The sequence below is a fragment of the Lolium perenne genome, chromosome 2 (assembly GCF_019359855.2).
Source record: "Lolium perenne isolate Kyuss_39 chromosome 2, Kyuss_2.0, whole genome shotgun sequence".
Classification (NCBI taxonomy): Eukaryota; Viridiplantae; Streptophyta; class Magnoliopsida; order Poales; family Poaceae; genus Lolium; species Lolium perenne.
In genome coordinates this window covers 96,419,876-96,439,200 of record NC_067245.2, presented here as the reverse complement: position 1 = coordinate 96,439,200, position 19,325 = coordinate 96,419,876, and the positions used below count along the sequence as shown (strand labels likewise).

The 19,325-nt window shown below is 44.2% G+C and overlaps 2 protein-coding genes across 2 annotated transcripts; one reads left to right on the top strand and one right to left on the bottom strand.

The window, feature by feature from the left end:
* Positions 1 to 6,397: 6,397 nt before the first annotated feature.
* LOC127333325 (bisdemethoxycurcumin synthase-like) lies at positions 6,398 to 8,043 on the bottom strand. The gene is made up of 2 exons (XM_051359713.2): positions 7,631 to 8,043; positions 6,398 to 7,494 (listed from the first exon to the last, which is right to left on the bottom strand). Exons 1-2 carry the CDS (start codon positions 7,827 to 7,829, stop codon positions 6,491 to 6,493), a joined length of 1,203 nt encoding a protein of 400 aa, XP_051215673.1. The 5' UTR covers positions 7,830 to 8,043; the 3' UTR covers positions 6,398 to 6,490.
* A 6,062-nt stretch (positions 8,044 to 14,105) lies between these two features.
* Positions 14,106 to 16,220, top strand: LOC127333324 (reactive Intermediate Deaminase A, chloroplastic). The gene is made up of 6 exons (XM_051359711.2): positions 14,106 to 14,380; positions 14,917 to 15,032; positions 15,121 to 15,165; positions 15,637 to 15,710; positions 15,794 to 15,843; positions 15,987 to 16,220. The coding sequence occupies exons 1-6, from the start codon at positions 14,224 to 14,226 to the stop codon at positions 16,079 to 16,081; spliced, it is 537 nt and encodes a 178-aa protein (XP_051215671.1). The 5' UTR covers positions 14,106 to 14,223; the 3' UTR covers positions 16,082 to 16,220.
* The last annotated feature ends 3,105 nt before the right edge of the window (positions 16,221 to 19,325 follow it).

Genomic DNA, 19,325 nt, shown 5'->3' with positions numbered 1-19,325 from the left:
ATCATGGTAGAAGTTTCAGTTTGGACATTAATCCTCAATCTCTTATGAGAATATTATCTATTGTTGAATGCTTATGCATTAAAGAGGAGTCCATTATCTGTTTTCTATGTTGTCCCGGTATGGATGTCCTTAAGTTGAGATCTATCAAAAACGAGAAATCAAATGCGATCTATCTCCTTGGACCTTTGTACAGGCGGCATAGAGGTACCCCTTTGTGACACTTGGTTGAAAAATATGCAATGCAATGATAATCCATGGAAATCCGAGCTAATTAGGACAAGGGGCGGGCACTATTGGTATTCGATGCATGAGGCTTGCAACTTATAGGATGTCTTATGCATAACACATATGAATTATTACTACCGTTGACAAAATTGTTTCTATGTTTTCAAAATAACTGCTCTAGCACAAAAATAGTAATCCATGCTTCCCTTTGCGAAGGGCCATTCTTTTACTTTATGTTGAGTCAGTTTACCTACTTCTTTCTATTTTAGAAGCAAACACTTGTGTCAACTGTGTGCATTGATTCCTACATACTTGCTTATTTGCATTCATCATATTACTTTGTGTTGACAATTATCCATGAGATATACATGTTGAAGTTGAAAGCAACTGCTGAAACTTATATCTTCCTTTGTGTTGCTTCAGAACTTTCTACTAAGAATTTATTGCTTTATGAGTTAACTCCTATGCAAGAATTATTTATGCTTGTCTTGAAAGTACTATTCATGAAAAGTCTTTGCTATATGATTCAGTTGTTTAGTCATTATCTTTACCATTGCTTTGAATCACTTCATTCATCTCATATGCTTTACAATAGTATTGATTAAGATTATGATAGTAGCATGTCACTTCAGAAATTATCCTTGTTATCGTTTACCTACTTGAGGGCGAGTAGGAACTAAGCTTGGGGATGCTTGATACGTCTCCAACGTATCTATAATTTCTGATGTTCCATGCTAGTTTTATGACAATACCTACATGTTTTTCTCACACTTTATAATGATTTTATGCATTTTCCGGAACTAACCTATTAACAAGATGCCAAAGTGTCAGTTCCTGTTTTCTGTTGTTTTTGGTTCCAGAAAGGCTGTTCGGGCAATATTCTCGGAATTCGACGAAACAAAAGCCAAACACCTTATTTCACCGAGACGGACCAGAACACCGAAGGGGAGCCGGAGAGGAGGCCCAGGGCCCCAGACCATAGGGCGGCGCGGCCTGGAGGGGGGGGGGGCGCCCACCTGTGGGGAGGGAGCCCCCTGGCTCCTCCGACTCCGCCTCTTCGCCTATATAATCTCTCGTGACCTAAAAACCTGATACCAATTGACGAAACTCCAGAAAGACTCCAGGGGCGCCGCCGCCATCACGAAACCTAGTTTCGGGGGACAGAAGTCTCTGTTCTGGCACGCCGCCGGGACGGGAATTGCCCCCGGAGTCATCTCCATCGACTCCATCGCCATCTTCATCGCCGTTGCTGTCTCCCATGATGAGGAGGGAGTAGTTCTCCCCCGAGGCCGAGGGCTCTACCGGTAGCTATGTGGTTCATCTCTCTCTCCCATGGTGTGATCTTTATGTGATCATGAGCTTTGTATCACTATTAATCTATGTGCTACTCTAGTGATGTTATTAAAGTAATATATTCCTCCTCCATGATGTAATGTTGACAGTGTGTGCATCATATAGTACTTGGCGTAGGTTATGATTGTAATCTCTTGTAGATTATGAACTTAACTATTACTATGATAGTATTGATGCGATCTATTCCCCCTTTCATAGCTATTGTTGACAGTGTGTATGCTATGTTAGTACTCGGTCTAAATTGCAACGGTCTATTATGCACTCTAGAGGTTACTTTAATATGAACTCCGGATGTTGTGGAGCTTGTTTACTCCGGCTTGAGGTGTGCTTTTGTATCCCTACACAATGAATGGTGTTTGTCATCCAACAAGAGAGTGTAGAAAGTAGCATTTATTTATTCAGTTATGTGATCATTGTTGTGAGTGTCCACTAGTGAAAGTATGATCCCTAGGCCTTATTTCTATGCATTGAAACACCGTTTCCAACAAGTTCTACTATATGTTTGCTTGCTGCCATCTTTATTTCAGATTGCTATTACTACTCATAATCATCCATATTACTTGTATTTCACTATCTCTTCGCCGAACTAGTGCACCTATACATCTGACAAGTGTATTAGGTGTGTTGGGGACACAAGAGACTTCTTGTATCTTAATTGCAGGGTTGCTTGAGAGGGATATCTTTGACCTCTACCTCCCTGGGTTCGATAAACCTTGGGTGATTTACTTAAGGAAAACTTGCTGCTGGTCTACAAACCTCTGCTCTTGGAGGCCCAACACTGTCTACAGGAATAGAAGCGTGCGTAGACATCAATCGTGTGTTTGTTTTGTGCTACTCTTGGTTTTGATTTTGTCTAGATTGCCTATGACACATTGGATGTTCCTGTCCGCAATTATATTTTCTGCATTAGTCTTCCTCGTTTGTTTCTGTGGCTGCTTAGGTATGAGATGAATCTGCATGACTTTTAACTTGCTGGTTGCACGGGTCCTTGTTTTTGCAAGGTTATGTGTTTTGAGTTCTTTGTGCTGCTGAGTGCTAACTTAATCTTTGTTGTGGTAGGTTTGTGCAATATGTTTTCCTGACCTATGCTGATTAAGATTTATTGTTAATTTCTCATTAGGCGCAAGCAGCCGCGGACTTAGACGGGTGGAGCAGGTAAGAAAAAGAAGGCCTGAGCTAGAGGCAGGTATAATCCTTTGAATTGCTCTACATGTGCTCCTTTGGCTGGGTTTTTTCGGTGCACTCGCGTCTCTAGATTTTTTGGATGATTCGTCGGTAATTATATTCTTGCCTTTCTGCCTAATTATCTACATGATGTGCATGTGCGCTGGTAAATACAGTAATATGTAGGAGAATAAAAAGCTTCTACATTAGATAATATTGATGTGGAGTTTATTACGTAAGAGATTAACGACAACTGAAAAGTTACTTGTATCCAAAGAAGACAGAAATATGTTTTATGTACTTGTACACATGTTTTAGGTCTTGCTGAACGCACCACTTCATAAGAAGTGGACACTTGTAGTAAATTAGAGCACAAGCAAGCACTTTGGCATGCCTGAAATATTACTGTTTCCTGAAAATTATCTTGCTTCATTGTATACAACACATCTCACATAGCATTGGCCATCAGGACAGTGAGAGATAGATCAGTAGTTTGTTTTTTTCGATAAAGGGAATATATTAATATCAAAAAGATATCAAATACACCCAGCCTACGCACCACCCTAATGGCACTACGGATGCACACAGCCAAAAAAAAGGAAAAGAAAACTAAGAAATAAAAGTCCCGCTACAGCATCTCGGGCCTAACAACAACAATACAACCACCGCCAAGACAACACCTGAAATACAGACTCTCCAAAAACGACGCCTCCAAGAAGGGAACAGTGATCTAACACCGTCGTCGCCCGATCAACGATCTAAGGTTTTCACCCTGAAGATAGTCCCCACTCTCAAAACAACGCCTCCAACAAGGTCATTGCCAGGCACAACCAGTTAAGGCCAGACCTTGGGATTTCACCCTGAAAGGTAGGACTCTGAACTTCACATGTGTTGTCGCCCCCACTATCATACCACTGTTGTGAGGCCCGGAACACCAAGCAAGTCCCTCAACAGCGCGAAGACTTGAACCTCCCTTAGCTAGTCCTCCCCTCCGGCCTTCATGTACTTCTCTTCTTCCGACTTTCATCATGGATCCATAGTCACTTGATGTCAACACAGAAAAAGAGCTTCGCGCCGCTCCCTCCAGAACCAAACGGTCGGAATAAAAGCATGGGTGCGCACGACCGAATACCACCGATCCAGCAAACTCCAGGCATAAAGCACTGTTACATTCGCCGGCGGAGCCTTCCGGAACTCAACACTCCGGCTAGATCACAAGTCCAGGCCTCCGGTAGGTCTTCCTCTTCACGCAAGAGAGACCCTAGGACCACGCCCGCCACCTGCCACCAGGTCGACGGCGCCACCGCCAACCAGGGCCGCCGCCCTTGGTGTCGTGGTCCCAAACCTTGAGGAGGAGCAGTGCGGGATCCGTCTCCATCATCGCTGGCCCGGCGATGCCGAGGCTAGGACGAAAGGAGAGGATCGCGCCGCCAGGTTCCGGGTTTGCTACGCCGCCCCCATCACCACCCGCCCGAAGGCCGCGACGAGGAAGAGGAGAGCTGCGCCCCCAGATCAAGGCCATGCCGCCGCCACCATCACCGGCCGCCCGGCGAGGGGCCGCGCCGCCACCACCATCCACGGTCCGGGACCATCCCCCCCGTGCGGAGGCTAGCCTCCTTCCGCCGCACGGAGGGATCACGCGAGGAGCCCCGCCGCCCCCATCACCGGTCGCGCCCGGCTTCGCCGGCACGACCTCCGGGGACGACGAGGAGGGCGGGAGGAGGAGGGGAGGACGGCGGCGGCGGCTAGGGTTTCCGCCCTAGGTCGCCCAGGAGGGGGAGCGACCCGAGCGGATCAACTATGGTGGTATGGTGTTCGGTGGTAACCCCTCAATTTGTTGTCTATTTGTAATACCCCTCAAAAGAGATCAGTAGTTTGTTGTACGTCAATTTGTAATACTTACCATCTAGCTATTGCAACCTGCGATTTACCGTTTATTTCCTCATGGTTCCATTTTCAGGAGTGCTACCACTAGACGACGATGGCCTTTGGTAGCTGTTTGCTACATGTTGTCTATCTACCAGGGGATTTTCATGGGCTATGTCCCACCCTTTTGTATTGGTCATGTACATATGAACCAGTTACCTGGTACAACAGTCCTCTTGTGCATCTTGTCTGGATGACGCCCTTCAGTGACAGCTGGTTTAGCACTCATGTGTTCTTATTATTAGTAGTAAGTATGTGCTTCACGCTAGGTTACATGGCTGTGTCAGGAGCAAGACTTTGTAAGTTCCTGGTCCAACGCCATTGTGTGTTTCTATTTTTCTAAATCTCTTTTTGGCTAAATGGTCGTATTGGGCATTTTCTATCAAAATATTTAATCAGACTACATAATTAAACTTTTTCGGTTGTTCTGCGAAATATCATTTTCCTGCTTTACACAACTATTGCTTCACTATGTCCCTATGCATTTAATCATTTCATTGCAACTAGGTTTATTCCCTTGATTTCCTACCTCTAACAGCAGCAATTCAAAATGAGAGAAACTTTGCATCTCTAGCATTGGAAAATTCTGTTTTAATGGTGTTTTTTTTGACTATTTACATTCATGTTGTCTCTTCGTGCTCCAAAAGACTAGGAATTATTCGTTTATTTCTTTTTAGTATATGTTATGCATCTTTCGCAGATAGGCTACCAATATATTGAACCAGATAGAAACTTTGTTTTAAAATTTGTGCTATTATATTCTCCTCTTGTTTGATGGTTATTGGATATAGCCTAGAAGGGTGTCATATTGAACAAGCATGCAGTAACGAACATCCATTTGTCTTTGATGTGTATATTTGGCGGCGATGATTCTGTGAAACTTTCGGGTATGTGTGAACCAGATAGAAACTTCCTGTTAAATTTATATTAGTTGATGGATATTTCGGTATGGCCTAGACTGAAAGAGCTATCAGTATTTGGCATCTTCTGACCATGCACATGCATTGAAAATGTAGCCATTACCACCGTTATATTCTCCTTAGTTGTTGATTCATGTTTTCCTTTACAGGAACATTTGCTTTTGGTGATGCAAGTTTCAAGTAGGTGTTTGTTTTCTGTGTCGTGGCCTCTGAAGACCATGTTCCTTTTGTAGTTGGCATGTAGATATGAACTAAGTGTTTGTTTCGTTGATGCTCGCGTGTAGCTTAGGTGTGTGCTTTATTCAGAAAATACACATTTGTAAATTCCTGGTTAAGGCCCGATTTGGTTGTATCTATACTAATTGTTACGTAGTTTTGTAATAGACAGGGTGTTGTTTATTACCTTTTCATTTCACAGTTATGTTGTTTTTGATGTTATCTTCATGACTCAAAAAAATTGAATTAAACTGTGTGTATTTCATATTGGTTGCCATTCACTTGCTGCTTGCTTAAATTCGTTCTTTTATAAATGCTTAATGTAGAGTTTTATAAAGTATTTTTTAAAACCTAAATAACAGCCACTTAGTGCCTGTTAGACCCATGTATCTATCTACGACTATGAGATTGCTCGCCTATTTGGTACACTTTGCTCCTCCTTTTTTACTTTCGTGTGTTTTTCCTAATTTCATCCTAGCGACGTCAAACCTATTGTATTATTTTATTGGAAGTTATTTTTTATTGATGTTATATAAAATGTACATTGGCACGAGCTTCACGGGATCGTGCGCCAAGCGCACATCTAGATCTAGTACAGTGAAGTAAGGATAGTCTTGGTAAACGAGTTCGCCTGAACGACAATGTCAACACATTGACCTCTGAATTAAGCAAGCTATAATCTGTGTTCATACAGATGCTTGCGTATGCTGTGTGGCGTGCAACACCATGGTCTCCACGGTGAGCCCCGGCCCAAAGGTCATCATCACACCCCAGTCAGGCACCCCGGCCCCTCCCTGCTCCTTATGCCGCCGCCTGAGCTCGTCCAAGATGAAGATGATGGTGACGCCGAACATGTTCCCATACTCGCTCAGCACCAGGCGGCTCGCCGCCAGCTTCTCGGGCTGGAGCTTGAGCACGGTGTCGATGTGGCCCAAGATGGCAGACGATCCAGGGTGCACCGCCCAGAAGAGGTCGTTCCATTTGGCGGCGATGCCGAGTGGCCCAAACGAGTCCTGGAGGCACTGCTCGATGTTGTCCCCGATGAACCCCGGGACCTCCCTGGTGGAGATGTTGCCGCCGTATCCGCCCTTTGTGAGGTGCATGGTGATGGCATGGTCGGAGTCCGGCACCACCGTCTGCGCGGCCGACACCATCTCGAACAGCGGGCGCTCACCCGGGCTCGCCGGGTAGGCGCCGACGATGACGGCGCCTGCGCCGTCGCCGAAGAGCCCCTGGTTGACGAGCGTCTGGAAGCAGCCCTCCTTGGGCCCGCTGAAGAGCATGAGGGTGAGCTCGGCGCAGACGACGAGGACGCGCGCGCCGCGGTTGTTCTCGGCGAGGTCCTTGGCGAGGCGCAGCGCGGCGGAGCCTGCGAAGCAGCCGTTGAGATAGAGCATGGTGCGGCGCACGGAGGGGCGGAGGCCGAGGAGCGGGATGAGGCGGAAGTCGACGCCCGGGATATGGGCGCCAGAGTTGGTGGTGACGACGAGGTGGGTGATGTCGGTGGCTGGCCTGCCCCACTCGGCGATGGCCTTCTTGGAGGCTTGCGCGGCCAGCTCCGGCACGGCAGTGGCGACGATGTCCAGCCGCGCGTCCAAGGATGGCGACTCGTGGTCGATGAATTCGGGGTGGGCGCGGAGTAACTCCTCCGTGTGGTGCAGGTAGCGTTTCTGAACCCCTAGCTTCAGACCTGTGGGATGATCGACACATATATTGTCAAACTAACGATATGCTACATATGAAGGCATAAGAAACAGCCAGTAAAATAATCTACTGGCGAAATGAAAGACTATCAGGCGAATTGAGCTGGGATGGAGCTTGCTTACAGACTCTCTTGAACTTGTCCTTGAGGGCGGTGAGGTGGTCGCTGTTGGTGGCACGGAAAAAGAAGTCCGGGAACTCTTCCTGGGGCACGCACTTCTCCGGGTTCGCCGTGCCCATGGCGAGCACCGCTGCGGGTCCGTCTGCGCGCTGCGCACGCCAGATTTCGCGCACGGTGGGGGTGGCTGCTGGAACACTTCCCATGGTTCAGGTTGCCGAAACAGAAACTCTCTTGTGTTTCCAGGATGGAGCCAACGTCGTGTATATATAGAGAGCTTGCGTTCGGAGATCGCCATGACTGTGTCGCTCCGGATAGTAGTGATCCATTGACAGGTGGGGAGATGATTGAAGCGGTCGAGTGTATTTTTGCGGCGGCAGCACACGGAAAATCGGTGTATTGCAGCGTGGAAGCGTCCTAAGGCTATGGCTGGCCAGTGGCTTCCGTCAGGTTCCAGCCAACCAGTGCTTAAGTTGACTGGAGTAGCTGGAGGTTGCAGATTGACTAGGGATCGTTTTGTAATTTTCGTTTTCTTTCAGGGTCTTTCTGCAATGTGTTCGACCACGTGTGATGCTCGGTTGTTCGAGCGGGTTCTGGTGTGCGGTGTATCATTTGTTTCTTAATGAATCGTACCTTTCCTCTCAAAAAAAAAAGTGCTTAAGTTGACACGGCTCCGTCATTCTTTGCACTGACTTTCTTCCATGAGACTTCCACCGGTTCGTCCGGAAACTCAATTGTTTATGGCCCGGCTGCTCGATCCCATCTGGATGCTACTTAGACTGTTTATAGTGGGAGTAACATAGGTAGTAACATCACACATATCAAGACATTTTGATGATATGGCATACTAATAAATGAAGAAAGAGAGTGAGGTGGTAACTAGCTATGTTACCATAACATCACACATCTCAAAGCAATATGAGTCTACAACATAATTAATAATACATTGCATGATACCACATCTAAGTTACTACCCACTATGAAGGTAGTAACTTAGACTAGTAACATAACATATGTTACTAGTCTAAGTTACTCTCCACTATGAGCAGTCTTACAGACTTACAGTACAGTAGTATTTTCTTAGGACGGCATTAATGATTACGAATATCTTCTGTTGACAAAACATTTGGCTCACATGATGTTCACCATTCAAATGTGATCGGGCCAAGAACCTGTGCCGAGCCTTCGGTCCAGGTGGGTCTTTGGCATATCATTGAAGAAGCGCTGCATGTTGATAGGGACGGAATTGCCATCCTGGAATGTTATTTGTATGAGTCGGAGTGTGTGGTATTTTGGAGGCCGAGTTAAATGTAGGCTCTTTATTTTTAAACACTTAAATTCGTATTTTAAAGTTTTAAAAAATTCGAAGAAAAATTGTAGAGGTAATTAATGATGAATGCTATGATGATGTAAAATCTCAATACAGGCTGATTTGCATTCTAGACTACACAAAATTGATAAAATCTCAGAAATTTAATAGTATTGAAATGTACAGTATTCACTATAAAAATTGTCAAAAATTGTCATTTTTGTGTAACCTAGAATATGAAGTTGTTTGTATTGAGAATTTACACCATTGTTGTATACATCATTGGCTATCTCTAGAATGTTTTTTTTGATTTTTTTTAAACTTTAAATCATGAATTCTGAGTATTGGCAAATTCAGAGTTATTCCTAGCTGACAGTTCGGTAAACTCTTCCTTGACAATAGAAAAAATGGAAATGTATAGCTCCTCTATTTCATGATGATCATGCAAGTTTGAGTTGCCGAGGATTCTGAAAAATCAGTTGTGAGCTGTGCGAACTATAAGAAAGCCGCCGCCTTGAAGTGAGACCTATGAAAAATATGAAAATCTCTTGGTTCAAGCCGCTGCTATGAAGTGAGAACTATGAAAAATCTGAAAGCCGTTTGGTTGGAGCCTGTTTTTAAGATGTCCATCCTAGGATGCTTAAGCAACACTTAGACAATAAAACGCCCCCAATGTCTTAAAGCTTTGCCCCTATTAGGTCCACTTTAGACGCTTAAGCGGCCGCTTAGGCGGTAGAGCACTCCCAACGCTTTAGGACTTACTGTCTTAAAACGATGGTTGGAGCAGCTGTACCAGTTGTCATAAATGCCCCTAAACCCGAATGTTTTTTTATAGGTTGGTTTACTATACAACTGTAATATACACTAATTTTGGTGTAATTGACCATTTTGAGAAGGAAGGCTGGTTATATTGCAGAGTAACTTAGATTAGTAACATATGTCATGTTACTAGTCTAGGTTACTACCTTCATAGTGGGTAGTATATGTGGTGTAATGCATTGTATCATTTATTATGTTGTAGACTCATCTTGCCTTGAGATGTATGATGTTATGGTAAAATAGCTAGTTACCACCTCACTCTCTTTCTTCATTTATTAGCATACCATGTCACCAAAATGCCTTGAGCTGTGTGATGTTACTAGCTATGTTAGAGCAATTCCAATAGTGTAGCCAGCTGCTGGCTATAAGCCAAGTGCCATGTCATCTATAGCCAACTTAGAGCCAACATATACAATAGTGAGCTACAAAAATGTAATACTTTATCAATGTATGACCCACCTTTCACTCTCACAAAGTACCTAGGAGCACGTACTAGACCTGGCTGTTGCATAAGAGCAAGTACAATAGAGTCCAGTCAGCTGACTATAAGACATTAAATAATATATTTTAGATGAGTTGGATGAGAGAGAAGAAGAGAGAGAAGGGAGGTGGGCTACTATGCAATAGCCAGCTCTTGCACGTGCTCCTAGGCACTTTGTGAGAGTGAAAGGTGGGTCATATGTTAGTAAAGTGCTTCATTCTTATAGCCAACTATTATACATGTTAGCTATAAGATGACTACAAATGATATATCATCTTGTTATAGCCAGCAGTTGGCTATACTATTGGAATTGCTCTAAGAGCCCACTCTCCTTCTCTCTCCTCCTCTCTCTACTCCAACTAAGCAATAATATACTATTTTAATCCTTATAGCCAGCTGACTAGGACTTATTGTACTTGCTCTTACTCCCACTATGAGCAGTCCATCTATACCTATGTAATAATAAAAGCAAAAGAGTTTCTAGTTGGTCCATCTCTTGTTGCTCCTAATTTTCGTCAAAATTAGGCATGCTACCGCAAGTCGAGAAAACGGATCGTCAAATATGGCGAAAACTCTAGAAAAAGGCCGACCTCTGGGAAGGGAACGGACTTTCTCCACGCGCGACACGTGGGTGAACGTGGGGCGCGGAATTTGCCAGTGGACTGCCTCCGCGCTCGACAAGTGTTGCTTTCTGGTGAGTTTGCGAACCGTCCACTTCTCGTAACGGGTCCGCTTCGCACTTAACGTGTTTACGGGGACCCGATTCGCGTGTGGCTTTATTTCCGTTTTTTCCCTTATTCTTCTTCTGTCGTCTGGGAAGTTCGTGGGTTCTGGTTCTTTCGGCTGGTCGTCTCGTCGGCGGCGCTGCTATTTTCCCTTCTCCTCCGTTGCTGTCGACAACCTCTCGCAACTCATCTTCGGCGGACGTTTTTCGTGCTCCGGTGGTAAGCGCCGTCGCGTTTTTCTGCCTGCTTAGGGTTTCTAAGATCTTGGTTTTTCCCCTTTGATTCGATTAGATCGAATCAGTTTTTTCCCTTTGTTTTTCCAGGCTGTCAGTTTTCTGGGCAATTAATGGGAGGGAGGTAGCACTTTCAATTGGAAAGCGGATGGAGATGCAGAATGGGGAAGGCGGATGCAGATGCATTTTCTCTCAGTAAAGTCGTGTTTTTTCATCAATTCCTTCCGCCGCCTCTTGTTTACTTTGTTTCCGTGCTCCCTCGGTCCATCCGGCGTTGGTCGGGCCAAAAAATGCCCAAAGAAACGAAGTATCTTTTTTTTTTGAGAATTAGGAATGAAATATCTTTTTTTAGCGGGAAACAAGCCATCCATTAATCAATAACAGGTGGAATACACATGCCCTCAGGCGGGGCATTCAGCCACAGGCGGCGGCCCGAAACATCAGACAAAGCACTTCTAGCTAACTTATGAGCCTCATTATTCGACTTTCTACTCCCAAACTTGAACTCAAGGAAATCAAAAAAATGCCGAGCTTCAGTGATCTCGGTGACAATGTGGGAATAAACCCCTCTAGTACCCTGCTCCAGGTTTTGCACCACCATCTTGCAGTCCGATGCAACCCGCACCCTGGATGCATAGATGTCCCTTGCGAGATCGCACGCCTCCCTGCATGCAAGCGCCTCCAAGGTTTCAGCTTCGGTAACTCCAGTATATATGAGCACCGAGGCTCCCAGAAAAACACCATCGCTGCTCCTTGCGATCGCCGCTACAACACCCCTCCTCAGGTTCTTCCCAATAGCCGCGTCAACGTTGATTTTCACCATACCCGTCGGTGGTGGAATCCACTCGATGCGAACGCCAACGTAGCAACAACAGGCTGCTGTACCGTTCTCTTGCTAAGCTCCAGGTCTCTCAGATAATTATGCACAAAATAATGGACAGATAATAGGATCTGAAAGATCTGCTCGTGAATTGCCTTTCTCCTGGCATGCCAAATCGCCCATAGAGTAACAAAGGTAGTGACTTGTTCATCATGCGATAGTGTATTCATCATCTGGGCCAACCACTTCCGTGCGCAGCCCTCCTCCGACTGCTGCATATGCTATGTAATATGATCATCTACCAGAGCCCAAACACATCTGCTCATCGTACATTCCATTAGAGCATGCCTCCAAGAATCCCCTGCGCCGCAAAACGCGCATTGATCTAAGGTTGCCATAGACCTCTGATGTCGCAGCTCATTTGTCGGCAGTGACTGTTTCGCCAACCTCCACAAGAACACTCGGACTTTGGTGGGCACCTCCGTCCGCCATAGCTTACACCAATCTTTCCTCGCGCTGGTTTGGTCTGACACCGAGGGTCTGCTGTCCACATCCATCGACAGTAAAGAACTGCTGCAGCTTCTCCTCTTGCCACGAGCTTTAATTGGATCGATGAAATCCGACACCCTCACTGGCGGATCCACGGCCAAGCAGGCCAACGGACGCAGCATACCATCACGTGGCAACCGGTTGTCGTTCCACGGATCCGTTGCTTCCCCCATCCCAATACGCTTGACAAGACCTTGCTTCAGAGTTGCTACGCCTGCATGGATAGCTCGCCATACTTGCGATGGTGCCGATCCCAAGTCTGCATTCAGAAGCTCTTTTGAAGGGAAGTATCGCGCGCGCAGGACTCGAGCACTTAGTGAGTTTGGATTCTGGAGCAACCTCCACCCCTATCGTGCCAACAATGCAAGATTGAAAAGCTCAACGTCGCGGAAACACAGTCCTCTCATATCTTTTGCTTTACACATGTCCCTCCATGAGACCCAATATGTCTTCCTCTCCCCCGTCCGACTACCCCACCAGAACTTGCGTATCATGGCATTGATGTCATCACACAGTCCCTTCGGCAGGTGAAAATAGGCCATAGAGAAAACTGGGATCACTTGTTCAACTGATTTGATCAGAATATCTTTCCCTCCAGCTGACAACCGTCGTTCCATCCATCCTTGAATCTTCTTCCAAATTCAAACCTTGGGCATAAATATCTAGACCCGGTCCAATCATTGGGCATAAATCTACAGCCCAAGCCTGACAAGATCTTGCAAACGCCCGGCAGGCCATTGGGCCGCGGGCTGGGCCTCTTGCTTAAATAACAAATATGCAGAGATTTTCAGGCCATGTCGGGCGGGTGATGCTGTCCACCGACCTGATCGGTGCGGAAACAGTTGCCGCACACCCCCTCCACCTTCTTCCGGTAGTTCGTGGGCTTGGCCCATTAAGTTTGCCGAATCGTTTTCCCTAAACGGGCCGCAGCCCAACATCAGGTAAGCCTTTTTTTTCCTTTTTCGTTTCTTTTTTACATTTCTGAATTTGAATAAATTTTATATTTGAAAATTTTTCAAATCTGAACGATTTTCATATTAGAACAATTTTCGAATTTGAACAAATTTCATATTTGAATAAATTTTGAATATGAACGATTTTCATATTTGAACAATTTTTGAATTTGAACAGTTTTCATATTGAACCATTTTTGTAATTCTCAAATTTAAACATTTTCAAATTTAAACATTTTTCGAATATAGACTTTTTCAATTTGAACAAAAGAAAAAATAAACAGAAAAGAAAAAGAAAATAAAATAGAAAACGAAAACAAGAAAAAAAAAGAAGAAAACGAAGGCAAAATTGAAAAAACGCTAAATGGGCCAGCCCTATACCCGACCAGGGGTGTGCGGCAACCCGCATCGGCGCCGACCTGGTCGGTGTATAGGACTGGCCATGTCGGGCTGCCAAGCTATAGTCACAGCCTGAGCCTCGCAGTGTTGCAAATAGTTGGGCTAGGCCATTCCATTCTGGACCGGGTTCAGAAATTCTAAACCAAGATCATCCGCCATCACTTGAAAAAAAAATCGCCATCTTCTGTCCGCTACTAATCACCAGCGTCACGGTTTGGCGACAAATCTCACTCCAATCCAATAGCAGCGCCACCCCCAATCCTTTCCCCCTTCCAATTCAGTGCTCGTGGTTGGTGGAGTAGGGTTTTAGCCATGGCATGGAGCGCCGCCGCCGCCGTCTCCAGGTTCGCCGCCTCGCCGGCCGCTGAGATCCGCCTGCCTCTCTCGGCCGCAGCCGCAGCCTCCGTGTCCTTCGCCGGGCGCCGCCGCTTCGGCCCCATCGCCGCGTCCCTCGCAACCTCCGCCACAGGTGCGCTCCTCACATTTCCCTGCTTGTCCCCAACTGCCTGCCTGTAGATTGGTAGATTCTGCCCGTCTAGTTCGTTAAACACGATAAAATCGCAGTGTGGGGCTTCTGTTTATCTAGATTAGATGTGCGTCTGACTGCAGCAGTAACATGCGTGATTCAGTTCTTCTTTCCAAAAGAAAAAAATGGAAGTTCTGTTGTTAAGAGGACTGTGTTTTCTGGTGAAGATTAAGATTAAAGCACACTGGAAATTGTCCATGGAATTATACTCTCAACGGTAGGGTACATGCCATTGCCAAAACAGCCGCTCCACTGACAGGATTAAAATTAAAAGTGAGGCCCTCTACAGAAATGTGCCTAAGGATGAATAGATAATCACCTAGTCAGTTAAATTTGGTCATCATTTGATCTTTCATGTTTTTCCCTAGCCTATTACAGTTTTGCATACCCTGGCTCTCAACATGATTCTTAGGTACAAACTTGTCAAATTCCTACCATGATGTTACAGTATACTGATGTTTTCCAAATCATCTGACCAGTCACAAAGGAGGCTGTTCAAACGGAGAAGGCGCCAGCAGCGTTAGGCCCCTATTCGCAGGCCATCAAAGCAAACAATCTTGTGTTTCTCTCTGGGGTTCTCGGCCTAAACCCTGAGGTTTGCTCCTTGAACTTTTGCTCTTTCATCTTTGTTAGAGTGCTCTGCACATCCACGTTTAATTTGTACTTGCTTTCACTATTTTCAGACAGGGAAGTTTGTCTCTGAAGGTGTTGAGGAGCAAACTGAGCAGGTGAATACTTTCATGTTCCTTGATATGTTTTATAGTTTATAGCTACCAGAATTCCATATTTGGCTTGAAGTATAATGTGCCAAATTTAAACATATAAACAGTCAAGTACTTAAGTTTCTGAATTCTCCTAGTGCCCATTGTTTCCCTACAATGGTATTATGTTAAGTTGTAAGCCTTATCCATATGCTATTACTATTTTGAATCTGCAATTCAGTTTCTTTGCGGTGCATCAAATATATTGTTCCTACTTTTGGTGATCTCTATCGTAAGTGTTGGTATGTCTAGTTAGTACTATATGAGAGTATGTGCGATAACGTAGACCATCCTTCTCTGACCGGACCTTCTTTTCAGAATCGACTCGGTGTAATCTTGTTTTCCTGTATGACTTTTCATACATGCCTTAGCATTACCTGCAACATGCTGGGTCCTTTGCTCTGTGGATGTATTTATATTCTTCCTCTTCTGTAACAGGTTATGAAGAACATCGGTGAAATATTGAAAGCAAGTGGTGCTAGCTACTCTTCAGTTGTCAAGACAACAATCATGTATGTGGGGCATGTTCTTTACATGAACATTTTGCTCTAAGGTGTTGTGATATCTGAGAGTAATTCCATCCATCTACCTGCAGGTTAGCCGATCTACAGGATTTCAAGAAAGTCAATGAGATCTATGCAAAATGTAAGCTTCATGTTTCTAGTCCCCTTGTTGTTGCCGATTACAAGTGTGTCCAATTCTGTGTGAGGGGCTGAGGGCGTTGAAATTTTTTACATTAAAATTCCGTTTCCTTGCCGCTGAAGTTTTTCACCTGTTCTCCTCTGCAGATTTTCCATCTCCTGCACCGGCAAGGTCAACTTACCAAGTGGCAGCTCTGCCACTGAATGCCAGGATTGAGATCGAGTGCATTGCTGCTCTCTAGGTACCGTGAGACTACTCATTGAAACCTCAATAAGCATTCGATGTCATTGCAGCTGGAAACTGTTTTGTAGCGCTCAACTGTCGCTGTGATCTTGTAATAGCAATTAAGGTCTTGAAATGAATGCAATAAACCTTGGTTATCCGGAAGAAGTGCTTGACTAGAACAGTGAATCACGTACGAGTATGACTATGCAAGTGACGTTGTTCTTTCCGGTTCCACGTACTTAGAGGGAGTCTGTAGCTTATATATCATCACTGGTCTTTTAATTCTTGGTCATGTCGGTCTGGAACGCAAGAATACACTAGCGACCATGGCATCAACCTTAATCAACTATCCACCGAATCAGTAAAATTTACTTGCTAAAATTAAATACTCCTTTTTGTCCATAACTAGTATGAGAAGTTCTGATTGTTCAGGTTCAGATTTTGCTCAACAATTTATTCAATAATCGTCATCAATTTTGTATTCATGATTGTCGATTTTGTAACTGTAACAAAACATTATACAAAATCTACAATCAGAACTTGCCCTTGGACAATCTGATATACGTTACATATCTGAATGGGGGGAGTAATCTGCAAAGGGATCTAAAATACGAGTATATGTTTTGTTTCATAGGAAACCTGATAATTATAAGTGAACAAGTAATTAGTCGACATGTTTTTTGGGTAGTGTCAGTGGCTTTAAGTTTCATCCATGCCTTCTAGGTTTTACCTTCTTTTTTTGAGCAAATGATCTGAATATCTGATTTAATCAAATGGCTGAGGGCTGGCGTATTTTAAAGCTAGTTATAACTTGTTGCATCACCGTCCAGGCGTCCATATTTTTCTATTGCTCAGTTTCTCGTTGACCTATTGTGGATTGAGAGTCTTGTTGTTTTAAGGTAAAATAGAAGCATACACAATCACGCAAGCGCGTGGGACAAATGGGCAACGCCACAGTGGATATGCCTGATTTTTTTTTATGTTGCGAACAAGGTCATTTTGTTCGCAAATTCATGTTTGTGAAAAACCCATGCGCCCTCCGGGCCCGTCTACAGTCCTTTTGAAAACAAGGACTTGGGAGTAATCGAACAATGTTGATATTAATAGGTCATGACATGTACGTTTAAGTCTAGAAAGTTCGGTAGATTCTTTTCGAGAAACTGCTAACTTAGAAAAGTCCCACTAGGAATTGAAAATTTAGGTGACTACTAACATAATTTCAGTACTTCCTTTTGTTGAACATGGGATCTATGCGGTATACTTATCCTAATCTTATAGAAAAACCCAACTTGATCGCTATCGTCTTCCACATAACAAGTAGCATGCATTAAGTTTCAGCAGCTTCTGTTGAGTACCTTGATTAATCCCACTAGGAATTAAAAATTTATCTGACTACATAATTTCTGTACTTCTTTTCGGTGAGCATGGAATCTATATATACTTTATAGGTATCCCTAGTATAAAAAATTCTCTATAGTACAGTAGTAGCATGCATTATGTTTGTTAAGAAACTTGATCTTCAAGTTTGAGGCACCGCAAGCTTAGCCTCCACAGATGGTTTTTATTACTTAACTGCACTTTTTTTTTCTTTTCCTTAGGATTTTTACAAACTCATTTTTTATTGAATACTGAGTGCCCCTCACCCCCCAAAACAGGCGTATACGCATGAACTCTGGTTCGTTCAAAGTGAAACACAGACCTGTTTCTATCCCAAGGGATTCAGAAGACTAGATGCCACCAGCATATCCTGTTAGCTTTAAGTATCCGGTGCGATCTCTCTTTGCACTTACATATCAAACCATCAAGCTATACATATATTCCACACTACAATAAGACATCTTTACTAGCTAGCTCCCAAAAGGATGACAACATCTGGGACGACTAGAGAATATCAAATCCATCCTGACGAGTCCACGAACCAAAGCACCCAAAAATAACAGATTGCTTGCGAAAGCAAGACCCAGCCAGATAGACCAATTAACATCCATATCTTGGTAGCTTTTACAGGCTACGTACGTCTTGTGGTGGATATTCCTCTCGTGTCTTCGTCGTGAAAGGGAGGGATATGCCTCCAAGGAGACAAAGATGACTCAGAGACACTCTCTTTGATATTAGTGGACAGTGCAAATTAGCAATAAAAAGGACTGATGTGCTACTATTATCATTTGTGCTTTCCTCCGCTATGCACATCGAGGTAGTTTCATTTGCCCAACGGGGAAAAGTTGAGACGGAAAAGGAGGATGCGTGTCTACATATATAAACACAGGCGTTGCAATCAGCTGGCTCTTACATTTGTATAGTACTGTAGTATATGCTCATGACTCATGAGATCATTATCCAATATCCAGTTATATGTATCAATCAAACCATGAGATCATCATCCAATATCGGTTTGGACTCAATTAATACACTGATTAAGTAAGCAGCTGGCCCGGATGAACAAAGGATTTGAACACTTTGCCGGCCACTATCGCCATGAATCAATCAAAGAGTTCGATATCTGGTTATCTGGCGACCACGTAGGATGGTTCACGAATCACGACCCACCAACCACGTGTTTGTGTATACTGTGTAACAACAAGGAACATAAATTTCCGCCGAGACCATCAAATACATGTGTGACCTCTCTGAACAGACAGCAAAGCGTGTGGCGTCTTTGGGATGGAATCGTATCATTTCGTGGCCAGACCCATGTTTGTGCCCCTAGTAGTAGACATGAGCAACGTTCACAAGAGTTTAAAGATGAGTATTAGCCATATTTTCCGATAAGGAGAATACATTAATATAATACTGTGAAGACAACACTTATATATAGCCTTTGTGCCAACAACACGTCTCAAGACTTTAAGGATGCAGACGGCAAAGAAAAGAAGAAAACCAGGCATGGTGATCAATCACTTGTATCAGCAACACTGTAACCACTACAACATAGACAGAACCTAGACTATAAAAAAGTTTCCCAAAAAACGACACCTCTAAAAAAAAGGAATAGTACATAAGCATTATCATCGTTCGATAAAAAATCTTAGGTTTTCACCCTTGAGAAAATCTGAGTTCGCAAAAACGATGCATTCAACAAGAGCATTGCTAGGTGCACCCAATGAAGATCAGACCTTGGCTTTTCATCATGAAAATCAATACTGTATTTAAGGAGCACCACAAAAAATAAAATCCTCTGGTGTTACCGCCCCCGCATGTCGAGGCCGCCGCTGCAAGTCATCAAACACTCTTTGACACAAAGATATGACATGTCCGGAATG